The following is a 19,404-nucleotide window of genomic DNA, read 5'->3' as shown; positions in this document are numbered from 1 at the left end:
CCAGAGAACGATGGGCTCTCGCACGAACATGATGAACGGACGCGCCCAGATCACCAGGATTGGTCGCATCGAGAAATGTCGGTCATCCAGTTCTCCTGGACTCCATACGTTTTCGCCTTGCTTGCGTCGCCTCTTGGCTTCCCTGGTGACCAGGATACTACATCTCGTCTCCGGGACGAAGAAGTGGCACGCTTGGGCCGATCCGCCGATGATGAGCTGGATCCAAAAGTTCCAGTGCCAGCTCAGATATTCACCCACCGGACCGCCGGCAATCGGGGCAAAGGCCGATCCAGCCACCGAGGAGAGCACAATAAAGGCCACTGCAAACTGCTGATCGTCTGGCTCCCACATGTCAGCCACCATACCGAGCGTCACCGATCCACCCGCCGACGAGATGCCGCCTAGAAACCGACAGACGACAATGGTCGCGAAGTTGGGAGCGACGGCGCAGGGGATCTGCCAGATGTTGACCAGCAACAGGCTGAGCTGCAGGGTGGGCCAGCGTCCGATCTCCTCGCTCCACGGCGCCCACAGCTCGCTTCCAAAGGCATAGGCAACCAGGAAGATCATCTGCCCGACGCGAGCAGCCTGTTGATCGATCGGAAAGCGCTTTTCCAGCAAGGGCACGACGTTGGCGTAGAAACTGGCGTTCCAATTCATCGACACTTGGACGAAAAAGATGACGGAGATGATGAGCCATTTTTTCCAAAAGGGGTACGAGAACCCCAACTTGTCGTAGACGTCCGACTCGGTGATGATGATCTTGCCGTCAGAACGTCTCTTCTCATCGTGGCTCGATGTTGCTGTTGCTGCGCCGTCGGCGGACCGTCGACGATCCGCGCTCTCCTGTTTTTTCGGCATCTGACGCAGTCCCAGGTTGGTTAGCAGGGCCGTCGGGAGCAGGACCATCGGGGTTGTTAGAACTGCTAGGGTTGGCAGCGCCGTCAGGATTCGTATTGCTAGGATTCGTATTGTCATCAGGTTTTGCACGATTAGCAGAGCCGTCGGATGCGCTGCGACACATGATGAGAGATGAGTGCCAAGATCAAGTATATGAACAATGAAGTAACAAGTAGAAGACTCCGTCTAGTAAGACATCCATGCTCCACGAAGCAGAGGCAAAGACGAGGGTCGAGGGTGGAGGGCCGACAATGGCAGATAACAATTAATAGTCGCGACCAGGGGCAAGACGAACGGAGAGCATTGCGGGGACTCCAAATGGTCGTCATTGCATTTTCCCCATGCCGATGCGTTTTGACGTCAGATCCACCGTCTCCAGAAAGCTTCTAGTGAATGCTGTCGCGGGAGGTAGTTCCGCGAGGACACAGCTCCACAGCAGGCGCAAAAGCATCCACAGAGCGCCCATCGCCGGGACCGGGGCCGTGGGACAGATGTGTGGGAGGAAAGCCGGCGAGTTGCGGACCAGTAGATCGTGGGCAAGAAAGACTGATAGTAGTGGTTAGGAATGTCCCAGCCGGCAGGATATCAACATGGGCGACGGAGGACATGGTCACTGCAGATGCCCATTCGTTTCGTTTCTAGGTCTCATCTGGGCAGTATCAGCATCAGCATCATTGATGAGCAGTCGCCATTAGGCTAGCGGTCAAGCATCTTCGCCACAGGTTGAATCTGCGTGGTAGAGAATGACGAGAGAAGGCTCACTGGAAGGTAACCAGTCTGAGCAGCAGAATATCGTAATCTGTAGGAGTCAGCAGAATTTCTTATCCTGTAGGATTAAGCGGAGGTCACATCCTTGGCCCTAGACATTGTTAAGGGTTGGAATAGATTAGTTGATCAGCGAATGGAGAAAACTCGATCGTAGACAAGTAAACAGAGCTCTTCGAGCGACGTCTGTTGAGTCTGTCACCTGACCAGACTCGTGACTGCATCTCTGTCCGTCTTCCAGCAACGTCACGAAGAACCATTTCTCTCGCTGCTTGGTTCATCAGCTCAGGCATTCTCCATTGAATGCCAGATAAGATTGTTGATTTGGTCCTGCAAGGCTTCTATCTTTCCCCACAATCTTATTCAATGCCTTCTGACGCCAGTAGGCCAGTTTCGTCGAGAGACACAGTAATGGCAGTAGGTGGATGATTTCTAATCCCGTCCAGTTCTGGATCATTAATAATAATGAGCTGCCAGGTGAATTATGGCTGTCTTCAATTTACCTCAACCAAGATCCATCTTATTAGCGGCGGAGATAATACGGAGTGATTTTCTTTCGGACTTAACGATGCCGTTGGTTTACTAGCTGTGTTATCTTTTCAGACCAAAATCATCGGTGGTGAAATCCCCTGGGCAGGGGACAGAATTCATCGAACGACATCCGAACTGCTGACAGATTGGACCATTGTTATTGGGTGGGGTCTCCTTACATCAGGAACACCTTCGGCGAGCCGCCTTGGATGTAGGACTTAAAGAGCCATTACTCAGGACGATGGCGCGATTCTTGACGCAATTTCAAATCCATCTATTTATACCTGAAATGCTCCCTGAGTGATGCTCCTCAATCCATCCTATCAGCTGGACGACGAGAATAAACGAAAGAAAAGCGGTCCTTAAAAAGGAACACTAAGAAAGGAAAAAGGAAAAGCATCATGCCAACCAACTCCGCCGCCTGGCTCACTGCCGAAAAAAAGACCCCCCTCGAGATCGGTCCAGCCCCGTACACGCCTCCGCGCGAGAATGAGGTGGTGATCAAGAACGGCGCAGTTGCCATCAATCCGGTCGATTGGAAGCTGCAGTATCTGGCCATTTTCCCCCAGAACTATCCCAACATCCTGGGCCAGGACGTCGCCGGCGAAGTCGTCGAGGTCGGGAGCGCTGTAACGCGCTTCTCCGTGGGCGATCGCGTGCTTGCGCACGCCACCAACCTGGCATCCAAACAAACAGCGCCAGCGCGTTCCAGCTCTACACTGTCGTGCCGGAACACGTCGTCTCGCCCATCCCCAGCAGCCTGTCCTACGAGGCCGCTTCTGTCTTGCCCTTGGGGCTGTCGACCGCCGCCGTGGGCCTGTTTCACAAAGATTTTCTGAATCTGCAGCGTCCATCTATCCCCAGCCACAAGCCCACGGGCCAGACACTCCTCGTCTGGGGCGGCGCGTCCAGTGTTGGCAGCAACGCCATCCAGCTGGCGGTCCATGCCGGCTACGAGGTCATCACCACCGCCTCACCAAGGAACTTCGACTATGTCAAGAAACTCGGAGCCAGCGAAGCGTTTGACTACAACAGTCCGACCGTAGTCGACGACCTGGTGACGGCCCTGAAGGGCAAAAAGCTGGCTGGTGCTTACGATGCCGTCGGCGTGTTCCACCCCACCTTGGACGTACTGACGCGGCTAGGGGGCGAGCACTTCATCGCAACGGTGCTCTCCGTGCCGAAGGACTTGCCCAGCGGCATCTCTGCCAAAGGGATCTATGCTGTCGTCGCCATCACCGACGTCGAGTTCGGTCTGTCCATCTCCCGGGATTTCCTGCCGCAGGCGCTGGCAGAGGGCAAGTATGCCGCTGCTCCGGAGCCGCTGGTCGTTGGCAAGGAACTGGAACATGTGCAGGAGGGAATGGACCTGAACAAGAAGGGTGTGTCTGCGAGGAAGGTGGTCGTCAGCTTATAACCTGGAGGGATTGTATCTGTCTACGTATGTGCATATGAAGATAAGAGGTAGAATATCTCTGAATAAACATGACTAATCAATGATACTAGAATCTGCATGGCCTACGATTTATACAGAAGAGGAAATAGCGCACAGGAGTATTCTACAACGATCTCTAAATGATAGGTATGAGAACCAGTCTGTCAGTTATTATCAATACTAAATTGAGTTTATATCAGCAACTAGAGTTACATTTCTTCTTGTTTCTTTTATCAAGATTTCTATAATGGTGATTCTTAATCGTTTTGCAGATGGCATCTTATTCGTTCTCCTAGAGTTAGGGCTGACGACACTAGGGTTAATACCCTTTTTTGGGGCACTTTCCGTGGCACATTTATGATTATTCTCGCTGAAGTGAGAACTAATATAGTACGCTACAGTATTGATTTTAATTATCCTATTAACAGGACTATGGAGTCGATTGAAAAATCGTTCAATACGTACGGTCATATTCACAGAATATCAGGCATACACATCATCAGCATCGACCTACACGTACTGCTTCCTCCCCCTCCTGCTCCAATCCTTATTATACAGGCCATACGTGACCTCACCCTCCGCCGTCTTCAAACCCCCGACCTCACACTCCGTCGGCGTCATCTCCTTCAGGCCATGGATGCCCTCCGGATCCGTCAGACGGGGGAACAACCTGAGGGCATTGTTGCGGCCCATATCGACATAGTCGCGCTGGTTCACGACGGCGCTGACATGCTCATCCCACCAGACGCAACCGTTGGGGATCGACTCGAACGGGTAGTCGATGGAGAACAGGATCGAGCGTGCGCCGATCTCGGTCATGGCGCACTGCAGCGCCGGCGTGCTGAAGTGGCCCGACGTGGTGATGAAGACCTGCGAGCCGAAGTAGTCCCGGACCAGACGGTCCTTGCGCATGGGCATGTTGGGGAAACGGGCCCGGTCGAGCTTGTGGTCGATCCGGTAGAGGTCGTACGGGCTGGAGAGTGCCTCAGTTATTGATATACCTGTTTCTACTTAGAGAGGGACTTACATGTGCTCGCCCATATGCCCGATAATGATCTTCAGATCCGGAAACCGATCCAGCACGCCCCCCGTGATGATCCCCAGCACATGCATGTTCAACCGATTGGCGTATCCCAGGGCCGAATAGTCGAGCCACGGCCTCCCCTTCCACATCAGCTCCCTGATCAGCGGGCTGGACGTCCGCGGATGGAGATAAACAGGCGCCTTGAGGTCGTTAGCCACCTTCCAGAAGGCGTCGTACTTGGGGTCGTCGTAGAAGAGCATCGTGTTGCCGTCGGGCCCGCTGCTCTGGAAATCGTTGATCATGGCCCCTACGAAGCCCTTTTTCTGCGTCATGCACCGCTCCAGCTCCCGGCCGGCCTGCACGGGGTCGTGCATGCTCAACGCCGCAAAGGCGGCGAAGCGTTTCGGGTTCTTGAGCACCTCTGCCTCCAGCCGGTCGTTGGCCAGCGCAGCCAGCTTCTCGGCGGCAGCGGGGTCGGTGACGTTCTGCACGCCGGGGGCGTTCAGCGAGAGGATCATGAAGTCGACGCCATTCTCGTCCATCTGCTGCAGGCGCTGGCCGTGGACGTCGAGGAGGTTGGCCTGGAGGTCATCGCCGATGACGCCCTTGCCGGCAAACGCGGCGGGATTGAAGACGTCAAAGTTCTCCGGAATGGCCCAGCATTCCTCGAGAGCGATTTTGCCTTTCATGATGACGTTATCTGCAGATATCACTATATCAGGTTTACTTGTAGACAGTATGATTACGAATATACAGACCCGCTGCGGGGAGTTGAGCGGGGTCTTAAATACCGTCCTCCAAGCCCCAACGTCACAAAACGGCGATCCCTAAATGTTCTCCCGAGGCTTAGCTATTATCCCCGCTCTCTCTGGCCTGTCCCGGAGTCTGGTCGATGGATATAATCTGCTCGATGTATTTCTGCAGCCCGGGGAGGGCCGGAAATGCCGGGGCGATAGGGCTGTTATCTCCCCGGGAATTCTATAGTCTGCTCCACAGATACACATAGATGGATGTATATATTGTATGACAGCTATAGTTAATAGGGAAATAAGAAAAATGGAAAGAAGAGAGCAAAGGTGTGCTTAAGAATCGCAATTGAACGGTTGCAAAGACTGACACTGTATACTTACTATGGCAGCATTCCGTATCGCCATCATCGGCGGAGGCATTGGCGGGCTCTGCGCAGCCCTCTCGCTGCACCACCTCTGCCCTAACGGCAGCATCCACATCGACGTCTACGAGCAGGCGTCGCAGTACAAGGAGATCGGGGCTGGCGTCGGCATCGGCATCAACGCAACCAAACTCCTCCATCGGATCGGCATCGGCGACGCGGTCAACGAGATAGCCGGACATCGCAACGGCGTCTGGATCTCGTTTCGGCGGTATGATACCGGCGCGGAGATCATCACGGTGCCCGTCAACGATCGAGGGAGGGTCAGGCAGTGTCCGGTGCATCGCGCGGAGTTTCTCTCGTTGCTGGTCGACGAGATTGAGCGGAGGAGAGCTGCGACGCTGCATACGAGTAAGCAGTGCTATGAAGTCGTAGTAAGTACAGACAGACAGACATAGTGCATAAATGCCTACATATATTCACTCCAACTAGGACAACGGAACCGATGTGACGCTGAAATTCCGCGACGGCACTGAAGCATCAGCCGACCTCGTCGTGGGCTGCGACGGCATCCATTCGACCCTGCGCAGCCAGTTCAGCGCCGACCACCCTCGCTACAGCGGCCGGATTGCGTATCGGGGACTGGTATCCATTTCCGAGTTGCAGTCCTGGTGGCCCTTCCCCAGCTATTCCACCAGCTGGCTGGGGCCGGACAAGCATTTCCTCGTGTTTCCCATCAGCAGGAACACGCTCCTGAACATCGTGGCTTTTGTCACGACGGACGAAAGCGCCCTGGGCGGGCTGAAGGAGAGCTGGACGGCCACAGGGCACCGCGAGGACCTTGCGAGGGATTTTGAATCGTTCGACGGGACGGTCAGACGGATTATTTCGCTCATGCCGGAGAATCCGTCTAAGTGGGTGTTGAATGATCGCGAGCCGTTGGACCGGTGGGTGTTTGCTGGAGGCAAGGTGGTTTTGATGGGCGATGCTGCTCATGCGGTGAGTATATACCTATCCTTTGAGTTACTGTTACGGTTGTATCGAGTATATTAACGAGTTAGCCGTGCAGATGCTCCCTCATCAAGGTAGGAAGAACTCGCCATTGTTGATCCATGGACCCTCCGCCAGCTGATGGGATTCTGTCCAGGCGCCGGAGCAGGCCAGGCCATCGAAGACGGATACATCCTCGGACGAGCGCTGCACGACTACCTGAGCTCGCCGGAGCGGTCGTCTCTGGAGAGCTGGATGCAGCTGTACCAAGCCGTGCGTCTCCCTCGCGCGCAGAGGGCCCAAGCGACAGCCCGGCAGGCGGGTCAGGTCTACGAGATGCAAACGCGGGAGATGGCGGGCAAGTCGTACGACGAGTGTCTGCCCTTGGTGAGGGACAGCTTGAAGGATCGAATGAACTGGGTGTGGACGGAGGATATTGATCTTGCGTACGAGACGGCGAGGAAGTCGTTGCAGCTTGAATGAGTTAGCATAAACCCGGCTGGGAAAGACTTTATATACTAGATGCTGTGTCTAAATACTTATAGAGTGGATCTCAGCTATATCAGATATAAGTTCATCATTATCAATCAGAGCTGTATCGTATCGTACCGCAGTTAAAAGAGTAACGAAGAACGAGTAGCCACTAGGAACGACGCCTTGATATACGCAAATGAGGAAGACTAAGACAACCTTTTCGGGAGGAAAATGTGCCCTAAGTCTAAGCTAGGAAATAAATAATTCCGTACCATTATAGGTCTCAATACTTAACGAGATAGACTTCAAGCTATGACCTATTTTAAGTGAAAGAAACTATAAATTAAGATCTCATACCTATCAAGGAGGGAATTTGCCAAACTACTCACTAGACTGTAGATTCTGTTATAGACATTTCCGTCGCTCCCCCACGCCGTGTCGTTGGGAATGCTGAGCGGGTGCTGGAAGCGTTTCCTGTCGCTGCTCTTCGTTTTGGATTTTGAGCTGGCTACGCGCGAGCTCAGCTGCAGATTGCTCCCCGATGACTCTCCCCCCGTACGAGAGCAGCCCTTCCGCAGTCGGTGGAACCAGCGTTGCAGCAGCGGGTAGACCATGGGCATGTTGCCGACGATGACGGCAGCGAAGGATTCGCGACAGGACCAGCGGCCGGCTTGTTCGGGGCCTTGTGCGCCGGACTGTTTACGCCATGCATCAGACACAATACAATCAATTGGTGTGTGTTGTGGATGTACTCACGGTGAGAATGGTCGTGCAAAACACCATGACCAGAAAGCCTCCGCCAAACGTTGCCAGCAAGACTGTTTTCTTGCGGGTCGGAAGCCGTGATTTCCAGATCATCTGGCCTGGTCAGTGGACTATGGTTCTTAAGCATCAGGTTCGCACTCACCGGCAGCGGAATGGACATGAGGTACAAGTCGGTGGAGATGTTCAGCGAGAGCAAGACAGCGAGATGGATAATGGAGTTGGCTGGGTAGCAGTGCGCTGGAAACATTCAGTTAGCAAGCACACTTCTTCATCTTCTCAGAAATGGCTGACAGCGCTGGCATACGCCCTGGGTCCGGATTGATTTGCCAGTGTTTCTGCACGGGGAAACAGCCGAACAGGATGGCGAAGAAGGTCGCGAGAAAGGTGAACAGCAGCACGACGTATCCGATCCGAATTCGAGTCGGCATGTTCTTGATGCCCTCGCTGGAAGCAGTCAACAAGAATGCGAGTTACCAGCCATTCCATTTGGTCGTCATACGTCAGCCTCGAGTAGTAGATGATCCAGCACGACTTCAGCGTCCACAGCAGCACTGTATACACAAGCCATCCCAGCAGTTGCGTCTTGGAGCCGTTCACGCGCAGATGCCATTCCTCTGAGTGCGGATCGAGCGACGCGCGCTGCTCGTCGGTCATGTTGTTGTTGGCCAGTCCCTGCCAGTAGGCGCCGACAATGTAGCGTCTCAGCGGTATAAAGGAGCTGGTCCCGTCAGTTCGTCACGACTGGCCATGAAATGAGAAAGCGTGAGATTACTTACCCCAGCCAGGACCATGAGAGCATCATCTAGCTTGAGATGGCGGTATCCGTTGACCAGAAGTCGGGCGTATATGCGCAGGCCGATCATCACCAGGGCAATTGCCAGCAGGCTCCAGGCCTCGGCGACAAAGTTTTCCTCCATGAGTGCCAGCCGTCAGACGAGGAGGGATTGGCGAAAAACGATTGATGAGAAGAACAGACGAACAGTTCAAACCATAGACAAATGTCAAATTTCTGTACAGTATATACTCTGTACATACATGGATATGGGTCGCTGGGCAGGGGCATTGCTGTCTCCAGAAGCAAGCCAGGTCTCGAATACAATATTAAGACGATACTGGTCTATAACATTAGTGACATGGATCTCTCCAGTTCCTAACCGAGCTGAGGAAGTTCTAACTCAAGGGTACATGTTAGAGCACGGTCTGACAGCTGTCAGCTTGGAGCTAGCTGTGCCAGCTGCTAGATACCCTGGTTCCCTAATAATGACAAGAAAGAAAGATACGAGTCTGTACATACAATGACCGCTGTCGCAACTGAGTCAGTCACCGTCCAACATGCCAAAGATCCCCATCAACGCTGACGAAGGCGCTGTCCGTCTCAACTTAATCTGGACTTAGTCGTCAGGCCAGGTCAAGGGGTAATGCATCCGCCAGCCACTCCGTGCTGCGCCGCCGACTATTAAGCATGGATTGTACGGAGTATGGAGGAATTGGAATCGGGGATTGGATGTGGAGAAGGAGTGCTGCGCCGCAAGCCCTGGGAACAGGAAATAAAGATAGCATTCATCACGCCCAGCGAAGAGAAGCCGTTTGCCCGGAGTGGCGGATCGATTTAGTGTCGCTGTTAGTCGATATTTGGTCGATATACTTCATCTCAGACAGGAAGGGACATGTAGGTACGTACAGTACATGTACGGAGTATTCCGTACATTAAACACAACAATATGCGGTCTCTAGGCAGACTGGATATGACCCCTGCTCGATGTGGAGATTCCCCAATACTTTCTCGTGTTCGTGTCACAAGCAGGCTGTCACCGTCGATTTTAGTGGTGGCAGGGATGAGCTGATACAGCCTCCTCCCAGCATCGACAGTGACAGCAATTCATCCTTCTTCAACTACCTTCTCTTTCATCACATCCAGACATACAGCAGTCAATTCCTTTCTTCTTTCGCCATGCACGTGAACGGACAAAACGGGCATTCTGCCCGCCTGGACTTTACGGTACGTCGACCAAGTACATGTCTTCTTCAATCGACAGCTAACAGATGCAGACCTTCCGCAATGTCATCAACAATGAATTGACCACCACCGCGCGCACTCGCCACGGCATCAACCCTGCCAACCGCCAGCCCAACCCCGAGGTGCCAGTTTCCACCCAGCAGGACCTGGACCGCGCCGTCAACGCCGCCCAGAAGGCGTTCCGGCAGTGGTCCCAGGTGCCTCTGGAAGAGCGTCGCGCGGCCATCATCGCCTTTGGCAACGCGCTGGACGAGAACAAGGACGACTTTGCGCGACTCCTGTCGATGGAGCAAGGCAAGCCGCTCGCGCAGTCGTACCACGAAATCAGCATGGCGGTCGAGTGGCTGCGCACGATCCCGACCATGGCCATCCCCGAGGAGGTCATCCAGGACAAGGACGATGTCCAGGTGATCCAGCGGTACACTCCGATCGGGGTCGCCTGCGGCATTATCCCCTGGAACTATCCCATTCTGCTGTGCTGTGGGAAGATCGCCCCCGCGCTGTCCACCGGCAACGTCATCATAATCAAGCCCTCGCCGTACACTCCCTACTGCAACCTCAAACTGGGAGAGCTGGGCACGCGGTTCTTTCCCCCGGGCGTCCTGCAGGTGCTCAGCGGGGATGAAGATCTGGGGCCGATGATGACTGCCCATCCTGGCATCGGCTATGTCAGCTTCACGGGGTCGTCAGCCACCGGAAAGAAAGTCATGGCCAGCTGCGCGCCCACTCTGAAGCGAGTGACGCTGGAACTGGGGGGGAATGACCCGGCCATCATCTGCGACGACGTCGACATTGACGAGATTATACCGAAGGTGGCGACTCTCTGCTTCTACTGCTCGGCGCAGATCTGCATGATGATCAAGCGTCTCTACGTCCACGAGAAAATCTACGACCAATTCCGGGACGCCTTGGTCAAATACACGCAAACCCTAAAGACCGGCGAAGGCACCGAGCCAGACGTGTTCTTCGGCCCCGTCCAGAACGAAATGCAGTACGAGAAAGTGAAAGACCTGTTCACGACGATCACCACCGAGGGACTGAACCCGGTGCTGGGCGGGAAGATCGAGGAGTCTAAGGGATACTTCATCACGCCTACCATCATCGACAATCCGCCAGAGAAGTCGCGCGTGGTGACTGAGGAGCCCTTTGGCCCGATTGTCCCGCTGCTGAAGTGGTCGGATGAGGACGATGTCATTGCACGCGCAAACGACACCATGATGGGGCTGGGCTCGTCGGTCTGGAGCAAGGACATTGACCGTGCGACGCGGATGGCCCGAAGGCTGGAGTCGGGGAGTGTCTGGGTCAACTCTCACTTCGATGTGGCTCCAGGAGTGCCGTTTGGGGGACACAAATGGAGTGGGATTGGGACTGAATGGGGGTTAAATGGGCTCAGGGCGTACTGTAACTCGCAGAGTCTGTGGGTTCCAAAGAAGTGAGCAACTGACAATATACGCTTGGAAACACATCTGCGAGTTGTCAGTACGACACAAATGCAGGAGCGGCAGCCCTAATACCGCTTGTTCAATTGCAGTCTACATAAACATCAGCAGCAAGATCTCCAGAAGTGGTGGAAGACAGATACCTATGTCCTAAACATCAGACGTATCTCAATGTTCTTCTCAGTGTTCTTGTAAGAAGTCTCTCCTGCGAACTTCAACACTAGAATATACGGAGTATAAGTAGCCATTAAATAAGCCATGAAGTAGTTCGTCATAGAGAAACAAGCATCTTCTCCTGCCAAGGTGCAGAGAATATCTTCCAATGAACGGTATCCCAGGGTAGGACCTAGAATAGACGAAGTATACTAAATGCTAGGCTAGATAATGTTTCTAGAAATTGGTCCATATTCATTAAAAGACGAGACTGGGAAAAAAAAAAGGAAAAGTTACAACAAATGAAAAAACTGGCCATTCTGTCGAACGTACGTAAAAAAAATCCTCGCATTCGTCCAAGCAAAGTCGAAAAGGAAAAACAAAAAAATTAGACTTGAAAAGTGAATTCAATCTTGATTCTTGAAACTGGTTGGTTGCCTGTAGGATGGAAAAGAGCAGCAAGTCTAGTTAATTGACCTTCTGTTCAAACGAATCAGGGACGAATATTAGACTATTTCCTATATCCACATGACATAGATTCACACGAATATATTAATATGAGTCCCTGAAATTAGTTAATTCACGTCAAGCATGTCAATCCATAGTCCGAGGAAACAGAGGTAACGACCCTCCAACGGAAACGAGGTCTACGATCTGCTGGTAAGAGTTGTTTCTCTAAGTAGGCAGGTAGGTAGCTACTCCTAGATGCCTACCCAGTTAGGTATGTAGTTAGATAGGTGGTTTAATATGTAGTGAATTATTACCCATTCATTCCAGCATAGCTCTTCTAACTCTAATATTGCACCTACCTACCTACTACCTACCTACCTCCTACCTAGGTAGGTGCATACGACATGTACTGTATGGATGTCGAGATTGCCGCATCCCACTGCCGGACTGGACTGGATATTATATTAGTCTCATTACCCCAACTGCTTGAACAGGATAGGACAGAAAAGGCGGAATTGTCCCGCTGTATGTACGGAGTAGTGTAGGCGGATAGCCGTTGATGTGCCGCGGATGTCACTCCAGTAGGACGGAGTAAATACTCCGTGGTACCGTACTTAGGTCTAGTTTGTAGGGAAAGCGGAGAAAAAAAGTGGGGAGGAAGTAAGAATGTGGAGAGTGTGGAGACTCTGAGAGGGAAGAAATCCGGGGTCTGGGGAAGTGGATCCACTGGGGCAGAGTACAGCACAGAGTACTCCGTACAGATGTCAGGGTACAGAGTACAGAGACAGATTACAGAGTCAGAGTGCAGTATCAGAGTGCAGAGTACTTGGGGTAACCATGAACAAACTTCAATACAGGTGCCCATCCATACGGAGTACAATAAATAGATGGGCCAATTACTCGTAGTACAGGCACTATCACAGCTCTCTTGTACAAGTTTACTAGTTGGTTTGATTTGGCTTAGTATATTCATTCAAGGAACGACAGTCAAATCTATTTTCATTTATTCCGTAGACCGAATGAATCGATCCGCTAGCATGCAGTGTTACCTACCATCAGCAAGACAAAGAAGAAAATCCTCCCCGATAAAGGCGCTTGTTCTCCCCGCCGCCCCTCCTCTCTTATTCTCTTCCATTCGTCTTTCCTTTCTTTTTGGATTATTACACCTGACGAGAATTGCGCTTCGCTCTGTTTGTATCGATTGCGAGATTTCAATTGATTCAATTACCTACTTACTGGTCGACATCTGTCAAGATGGAGATGAACTATGACGAAACGGCAAGTTCTTGCCTGTCCATCCTGTCCTACTAGCTAGGTAGCTATCTAGCTATTATCTAGTGATGACATTTTCTGACTGTTGATGTAATACTATCTTCAGACACTCCGACAGTAAGTGCGACAAACAACCTGCGCAAGTAATGCGGATGTCCCTCCTGACTGCGTCAGACTCGAAAATGAGCTAGGCACAAAAATCTACCCGGGCACAGAGATCATGACCGACGTCGGGTCGCATCATTTCGTCAAGTCGTCCGCCAAGTCCGACGATGTGCTTGTGCCCCAGCCGTCCAACGACCCGCATGATCCTCTTGTATGTACGGTTCCCTCCACCCTTCATCATGGCGTTCGTCCGCTGATATGAGAGAAGCAGAATTGGAACCGGTATTGGAAGTTCAGCACCATTGCCCTCGCCACCGCGGTCTCCTTTATCCAGGGTTTCGGGCCCCTGGCCCTCGCGCCCATGTTTCCCAATCTCATGGAGGCGTTTGATAGTGATTTGGCGTCTGTGGTGCAATTAACTGGCGTGTGCATTCTCGTTCTTGGCTTTAGCAATTTCTTCTGGTGTGCATCCTCATCCTCTTGTCTTGCAACTCTATTCAAGACAGCCGCTGATAGACGACATTGAAGGGTCCCGCTCTCACAGACCTTGGGTAGAAGGCCTGTCTTGATCTTCTCGAGTATCATCTGCCTGGCGGCCAATATCTGGCGCGCCAAAGCGACCACGTACGGCAGCTTCATGGGGGCTTGTGTCTTGAACGGCTTCGGTGCCGGTCCGGCAGAGGTATGCCTTGACAAAAAAAATCATCCTTCAGCAGAATCTCCTGGCTGATGGCCTGCTAGAGCATCCAACCGCAAGTCATCGCAGACACGCAGTTTCTGCACGAGCGAGGCGCCTACAACACGCTCTACTTCACATTCTATTTCGGCTCTCTCATGGTGAGGACGAGTCATAAGACAAAACGAGTAAACACACCTAACCCTCCGCAACAGGTCGGCCCCATAATCTCAGGCCCCATGGCATTCCACGTCGGCTGGCGCAGTTTCTGGTGGCTCAATGTCGCTATGCTTGCGGCCGTCATCGTGCTGCTAATCTTCTTCTTCCCGGAAACCAAGTGGCATCGGGTCCATCCGAAGGACATCCATCAAGGAACGCCGCCGGACGAAGTAGTACAGCATGAGAAGCAGTCTTCAGAGGCGAGACAGGAAAATCTGGTGGTCCATGAGGAGCATGTCGTGCAGGACCCCTTCCTCCACCGCGGATACCCTTCCAAGCGGCAATTCCACCTCTGGCAGACATCGCCACAGCCTCTCCAGACACTGTTCCTCACCTTCTGGGTGCCGTGGAAGCTCCACCTCTACCCGATCGTCGAGTGGTCAGCCTTCGTCGTCTCGTGGTCGGCCAGCTGCTTCCTGACCATCAACCTGACGCAAAGCGAGGCCTTTGCCGCGCCGCCCTACAACTGGTCCAGCCAGTCCATCGGCTTCACCAACTTCGCCATCCTGATCGGCGCCTTCATCGGGCTGGCCACCAACGGGCCCCTGTCCGACTGGGTCTCGATGCGGGCGACCAAGAAGAACCGCGGCATCCGAGAGCCGGAGATGCGACTGCCGGCCATGATCCCCTACGTGGCCATTGCCATCCTGGGGAATTTTGTCGTCGCCTTTGGGTATCAGTACAAATGGGACTGGAAGGTAAGAACAAACAATCCCCTACCCCCCTTTGACTCTTGGAAATACTGAGCTGATCCATGCCGATGCATCTTCTCCAGGCAATTGTCATCATCGGCTACACCGCAGCCGGCGTCCAGGTGGCCGCTATCCCCGCCATCGCCAGCACGTACGCCGTCGACAGCTACAAGCCCGTCGCGGGGTCCATCTTCGTCGCCATCACCGTCAACAAGAACCTCTGGGGGTACGGGTTCAGCAAGTTCATCACGCCCTGGATCGAGCAGGCCGGATACGTGCCCCCGATCATGATGAATATGTGTCTGCTCGTGCTGTGGTGTCTGTTCGGCATCCCGTTCTATTTCTTTGGCAAGCGTTGCAGGAAGTGGACTTCCAGGTCAGAGGTGCATAATATGTAAGGACGTAAGGCGCAGCGTATGCATTAAAATGATTCCGTGTTTCTGGGCACTAGCCTCCGCCCGGAGCTTGACTATATGTCCTCGTGAATGCACAGAGACACGTCGATGATGTGTGAACACCCAAGATTTGTCTTCTGGAGCAATTTCTGTAATATTCAAGGTAGTTCTGCTAGGTTCCATAAGTTATCCTAGATGAGCAATTGCCGCCTGTCGGGTTTCGAGCATAGATCATTAGAAGCTAGAGCTTCTCATTCCTTTCAGCCCTCTATTACAGCGCCCGATTATGACACTTCATCATATATCGTCATCATCCGGGTCGTAAAGGTCCAGATCAAGCTTGGCCCTTGGTTTCGGTGCTGGAGCCGGCCTCATGACTCTACCGCCTGGTTCTGGCGCTCCCTCCATGACAGTTGAGCCAGCCTCGGCCGCCGCCCTGGCTGCCTCATCAGCCAACTGCTGATCTGGCCCAATCTGCTCGGGAATGTCTCCAGCAAGCGCAATTCCCTCAGCTTCCCGCACCATCCTCTCAGCCTCCTTCTCGGGGTCTATCTGTCTCTCTGCTGCTGCCATCTGTAGCTGTCCCATCACGCCCATTCGGATCCGGTCCTCGCTCGGATAGGGAATCATGTACACCTGGCGTGCCTGGTCTGCCGATTCGTCGAGCCACTTGGCTGCTTCCTTGGTGACGGAGGGGACAGGTTCGTCCGGACCTTCGTGTGGACCGGGCCCAGTCGCGTGCGCGTCGCCATTGACGTCCGTCATCTCTGTATCTCCATCCTTCTGAAGCTTCTTGATCGGACGAGCACCGACGCCCGCAGCAGCGTCGGCAGCCGCCTGCTTGTTGTACTTGCTGATCCTGCGGGCAAAGTCGAGTAGGAGTCTGTAATCCACCTCTTTCCGTTTTTTGCGGCCATGCCTCCGACGGCCCTGTTGCTCGCCTCGTCCATCTGTCATTAAATTTTCGTCGCGCTCATCTTCATCTTCACTCTCAGTGTCCGTCTCCGTGTCGCTTGCATCATCGTCGTCGTCGTCGTCGTCGCCAGTCGTGACCGCGATCTCCTTCCCAATTCCCGCAATGTCGCGTACGGTGCTCTTGATCCGCTCCTCTAGGCTTTCTGCCTCAGCGCGTAGTCGTAAGATCTTGGCGTAGTTTGCCTGGTGGGTGCGCAGGGTGTCCAGCGCGGACGAGACCGCGTCGTCTGCCTCGAGAAGGGCGGCCGCCGCAGCGGGCGCGCTGGCCGCTGTTGGGGAGGTCGTCAGAGACGACAGTAGGGCGCTGAGTTTGCTTTCGAGCCCGTCGAGCGCTTCAAAAATCTGTGCATTCATGGTTCAAGTCGCCAGTTGCAAGCAATGTATGTAGCCAAGGCGGACGAGGTTAAAACTGCGAGGGAAGAAGCAAGATGTCTGGAAAACTGCAGCTGAGAGCGCGACAAAACTCGAATGGAGACGGAGGACGGTGCCTCCTAGCTGAGGCGAGTCCACAATGGACAAGAGTTGTGGGCAAGAGTGAGGATTCACTCAAGAGAACTTGGAGAAGCTCTGCAACAAACTGGGCCGGGGGAAGCTCGGTCACGTGCAGAGCTGCAGGCGTCCCGTTTGGATCGAAATAAAATACAACACTCACTCAGCTCTGCATTGGTTCCATGGTTGAAGAACAACCTAATCTTTAGAGATGCTTGCTATATAAATCAAAAACTTTACTTAATTAAAAGAGGAAGGTATAAAATAAAGAAACGGATTGTGTATGACGTTCTATTCTCCGAAACAGAGGGTTCATTTTAATTAAACTTGGCCTACTTGCATACATTACTCCGTAGATTCGTTTCGATATCATCTGCCTGGGCAACAATTATGCCAACAGTGAGGGGAATCTAGGTAGTCCTATAATTAACTCTCCTATGCGGAGAAGATAAATATATATATATATTGCCAGAAGCGGGGTTTGATTACCAAAACAGCCAATTATAAAAAGCATAATCTAACCCCATTCATTCAATTTCAAGTACAAACATAAAGTAATATCAGACAAACACAGATCTCATATAGAATCCCCCAAAACAAGATAAAAGTCAATCTTAACAACATATAAGCCCATGGACGAAACGCCCGTCCCCCTCCCGTCAGCCGCTGCCGTGACACTGGCGCCAAACATCACTCTCCAGCCCCCGCTCTCCCGCCGCGGCCATGGACCGGGACTGCTCCTCGTCCTGCCGGCCGACTACGAAGAGTACAAGTCGAGAAACGAGACGCTAGATCCGGATCCGCGGCAGAAATGGGCTGAGGAAGGGTATGCCGTTGTTCAGATTACTGGACATGATGAAGATCTTGCTATCGCGTTCAAGAGAGGGTTGGATGCGCTCGTTGAGCTGCCGGAATGTGATGTGAAGGATAAATTTGGGTTGATTGGTGGGCATTTTTCATTTTCCTTTTTCATTTTCATTTTCATTTTCATTTTTGTATCTTCTGTTCAATTGAATTTTATTCAGTGTCCTTCTTCGTCGAATTATCAGATCTGCGAACACACGTTGTAGAACGAAGCTGACAAGTCTTAGTATACGGATCGACGAGAGATTACAACCCGAAATTCGGGGAAAGTCTCCATGATTCTCTGGCTGCGCATCAATCACAAATTGTCGCAATCATCACGTACGACGAGTGGAATCTGCCAGAGAGCATTCCTACTCTCCTCCACCTGCCCGGTAAACGCGACAAACCAGCAGGACAGAAGAAGAAGCAGGATGACGACGGCGACAGTCAATCGATATATACGTATCCAGAAGCCACCTCGGCAGGTTTTATCGTCCCCGGCCATCCAGATTTCCGTCTTTCGTCGGCCGGCGTGGCGCACACGAGGACGCTGACTTTCCTGAAAAAGCACATGAATGGCCCTTATTTCGATCTGGAGAAGATCTGGGAAGAGCACACGTCGTTTGAGTTTGCGAATCGGTCGGTGGAGAAGACCATGGGGACGATGGTGCAGGAACCATACGTGAATCATATTCCTACGGTGAGTGATCTCTACCTCGCCGTAGATATCGAGAAAGATCATCAACTAAGAAAAATGTGACCTGCTAATATCTACGGCTTCAGATAACAGGCGGAATTGGACGAACCTCCCTGAGCAACTTTTACCGCAACCACTTCATCTTCAACAACCCCGAAGACACGGAATTGGAGCTGATCAGCCGGACGGTGGGCGTCGACCGGATTGTCGACGAGTTTATCTTCAGTCTAACCCATACAAAGGAGATTGATTGGCTGTGAGTATACCATCTACTTATTATGACTGATTTATACCCTCGACGATTACACGCAATCATGCCATACGAGAGCAAGAGCGTCATGCTGACATGACTGTTCTGCTACAGCCTTCCAGGCATCCCACCAACGAACAAACACCTGCGCATCCCATTCACCGCCGTGGTCAACATCCGCGGTGACAGGCTGTACCACGAACACATCTCCTGGGACCAGGCGACGGTGCTCGTCCAACTGGGTCTGTTGCCAGAGTACCTCCCGTTCCCGTACCCGCTGCCCAACGGCCAGGTTCCGGGAGAGGGGAAGCGATTCGAGTACCGCGTGCCGGCGGCGGGAGTGGAAACGGCGTTGAAGATGAAGGATGAAAAGGCAGTTCCGTCGAATGAGATGATGGGATTCAAGATTCGAGAAGTAGATGGTGATTAGATTAGAATTGTCATCATGTTGTATATAGTACAATTGACCTGTCGTCAGTTATCGTCTCATGTCCATGATAGGGAAAGAATTCGCAGCTGGAAAATCATGATGCATAAAGCTCCGAAGGAATAGAAGATAGATGGATGTATTCCATGAATTGACTCTTACTGAAGAATAGGACAGAGAGCTCAAAGTCAGACAAACATGATTCTGTAGATGCTGACGGCAGGTTTATCTCTGTCAGTGAAATCTCCCAAACTAACCATGAAAGGAAGGTCCCACATGACAAGCAGCCCTGGCGGCGGTAAACGAA

At 52.6% G+C, this 19,404-nt stretch overlaps 5 protein-coding genes across 5 annotated transcripts; 3 read left to right on the top strand and 2 right to left on the bottom strand.

Annotated features, from left to right (window-relative positions):
• Positions 1 to 2,597: 2,597 nt before the first annotated feature.
• On the top strand, positions 2,598 to 3,613 carry T310_5827 (Oxidoreductase, zinc-binding dehydrogenase family protein; the record flags this gene model as incomplete). The annotated part of the gene is made up of 2 exons (XM_013471331.1): positions 2,598 to 2,840; positions 2,909 to 3,613. 2 exons carry the CDS (start codon positions 2,598 to 2,600, stop codon positions 3,611 to 3,613), a joined length of 948 nt encoding a protein of 315 aa, XP_013326785.1.
• A 198-nt stretch (positions 3,614 to 3,811) lies between these two features.
• Positions 3,812 to 8,912, bottom strand: T310_5826 (uncharacterized protein; the record flags this gene model as incomplete). The annotated part of the gene is made up of 13 exons (XM_013471330.1): positions 3,812 to 4,013; positions 4,152 to 4,604; positions 4,659 to 5,367; positions 5,786 to 6,187; positions 6,348 to 6,777; positions 6,863 to 7,230; positions 7,296 to 7,349; positions 7,503 to 7,540; positions 7,620 to 7,738; positions 7,790 to 8,232; positions 8,300 to 8,426; positions 8,495 to 8,713; positions 8,772 to 8,912. The coding sequence occupies 13 exons, from the start codon at positions 8,910 to 8,912 to the stop codon at positions 3,812 to 3,814; spliced, it is 3,705 nt and encodes a 1,234-aa protein (XP_013326784.1).
• A 545-nt stretch (positions 8,913 to 9,457) lies between these two features.
• Positions 9,458 to 15,416, top strand: T310_5825 (MFS transporter; the record flags this gene model as incomplete). Its single annotated transcript, XM_013471329.1, has 15 exons — positions 9,458 to 9,664; positions 9,734 to 9,994; positions 10,045 to 11,444; positions 11,828 to 11,933; positions 12,210 to 12,264; positions 12,322 to 12,325; positions 12,387 to 12,443; positions 12,554 to 12,579; positions 12,673 to 12,823; positions 13,433 to 13,443; positions 13,542 to 13,642; positions 13,703 to 13,893; positions 13,960 to 14,113; positions 14,173 to 15,024; positions 15,102 to 15,416. The coding sequence occupies 15 exons, from the start codon at positions 9,458 to 9,460 to the stop codon at positions 15,414 to 15,416; spliced, it is 3,891 nt and encodes a 1,296-aa protein (XP_013326783.1).
• A 294-nt stretch (positions 15,417 to 15,710) lies between these two features.
• Positions 15,711 to 16,742, bottom strand: T310_5824 (uncharacterized protein; the record flags this gene model as incomplete). Its single annotated transcript, XM_013471328.1, has 1 exon — positions 15,711 to 16,742. One exon carries the CDS (start codon positions 16,740 to 16,742, stop codon positions 15,711 to 15,713), a length of 1,032 nt encoding a protein of 343 aa, XP_013326782.1.
• Positions 16,743 to 17,509: 767 nt separating this feature from the next.
• Positions 17,510 to 19,100, top strand: T310_5823 (uncharacterized protein; the record flags this gene model as incomplete). Its single annotated transcript, XM_013471327.1, has 4 exons — positions 17,510 to 17,822; positions 17,969 to 18,423; positions 18,507 to 18,676; positions 18,785 to 19,100. The coding sequence occupies 4 exons, from the start codon at positions 17,510 to 17,512 to the stop codon at positions 19,098 to 19,100; spliced, it is 1,254 nt and encodes a 417-aa protein (XP_013326781.1).
• Positions 19,101 to 19,404: the final 304 nt, after the last annotated feature.

The sequence above is a fragment of the Rasamsonia emersonii genome (assembly GCF_000968595.1).
Source record: "Rasamsonia emersonii CBS 393.64 chromosome Unknown ctg1118621760329, whole genome shotgun sequence".
Classification (NCBI taxonomy): domain Eukaryota; kingdom Fungi; phylum Ascomycota; class Eurotiomycetes; order Eurotiales; family Trichocomaceae; genus Rasamsonia; species Rasamsonia emersonii.
The sequence above is the reverse complement of the archived record's forward strand: the minus strand, read 5'-3'. Positions and strand labels throughout refer to the sequence as shown.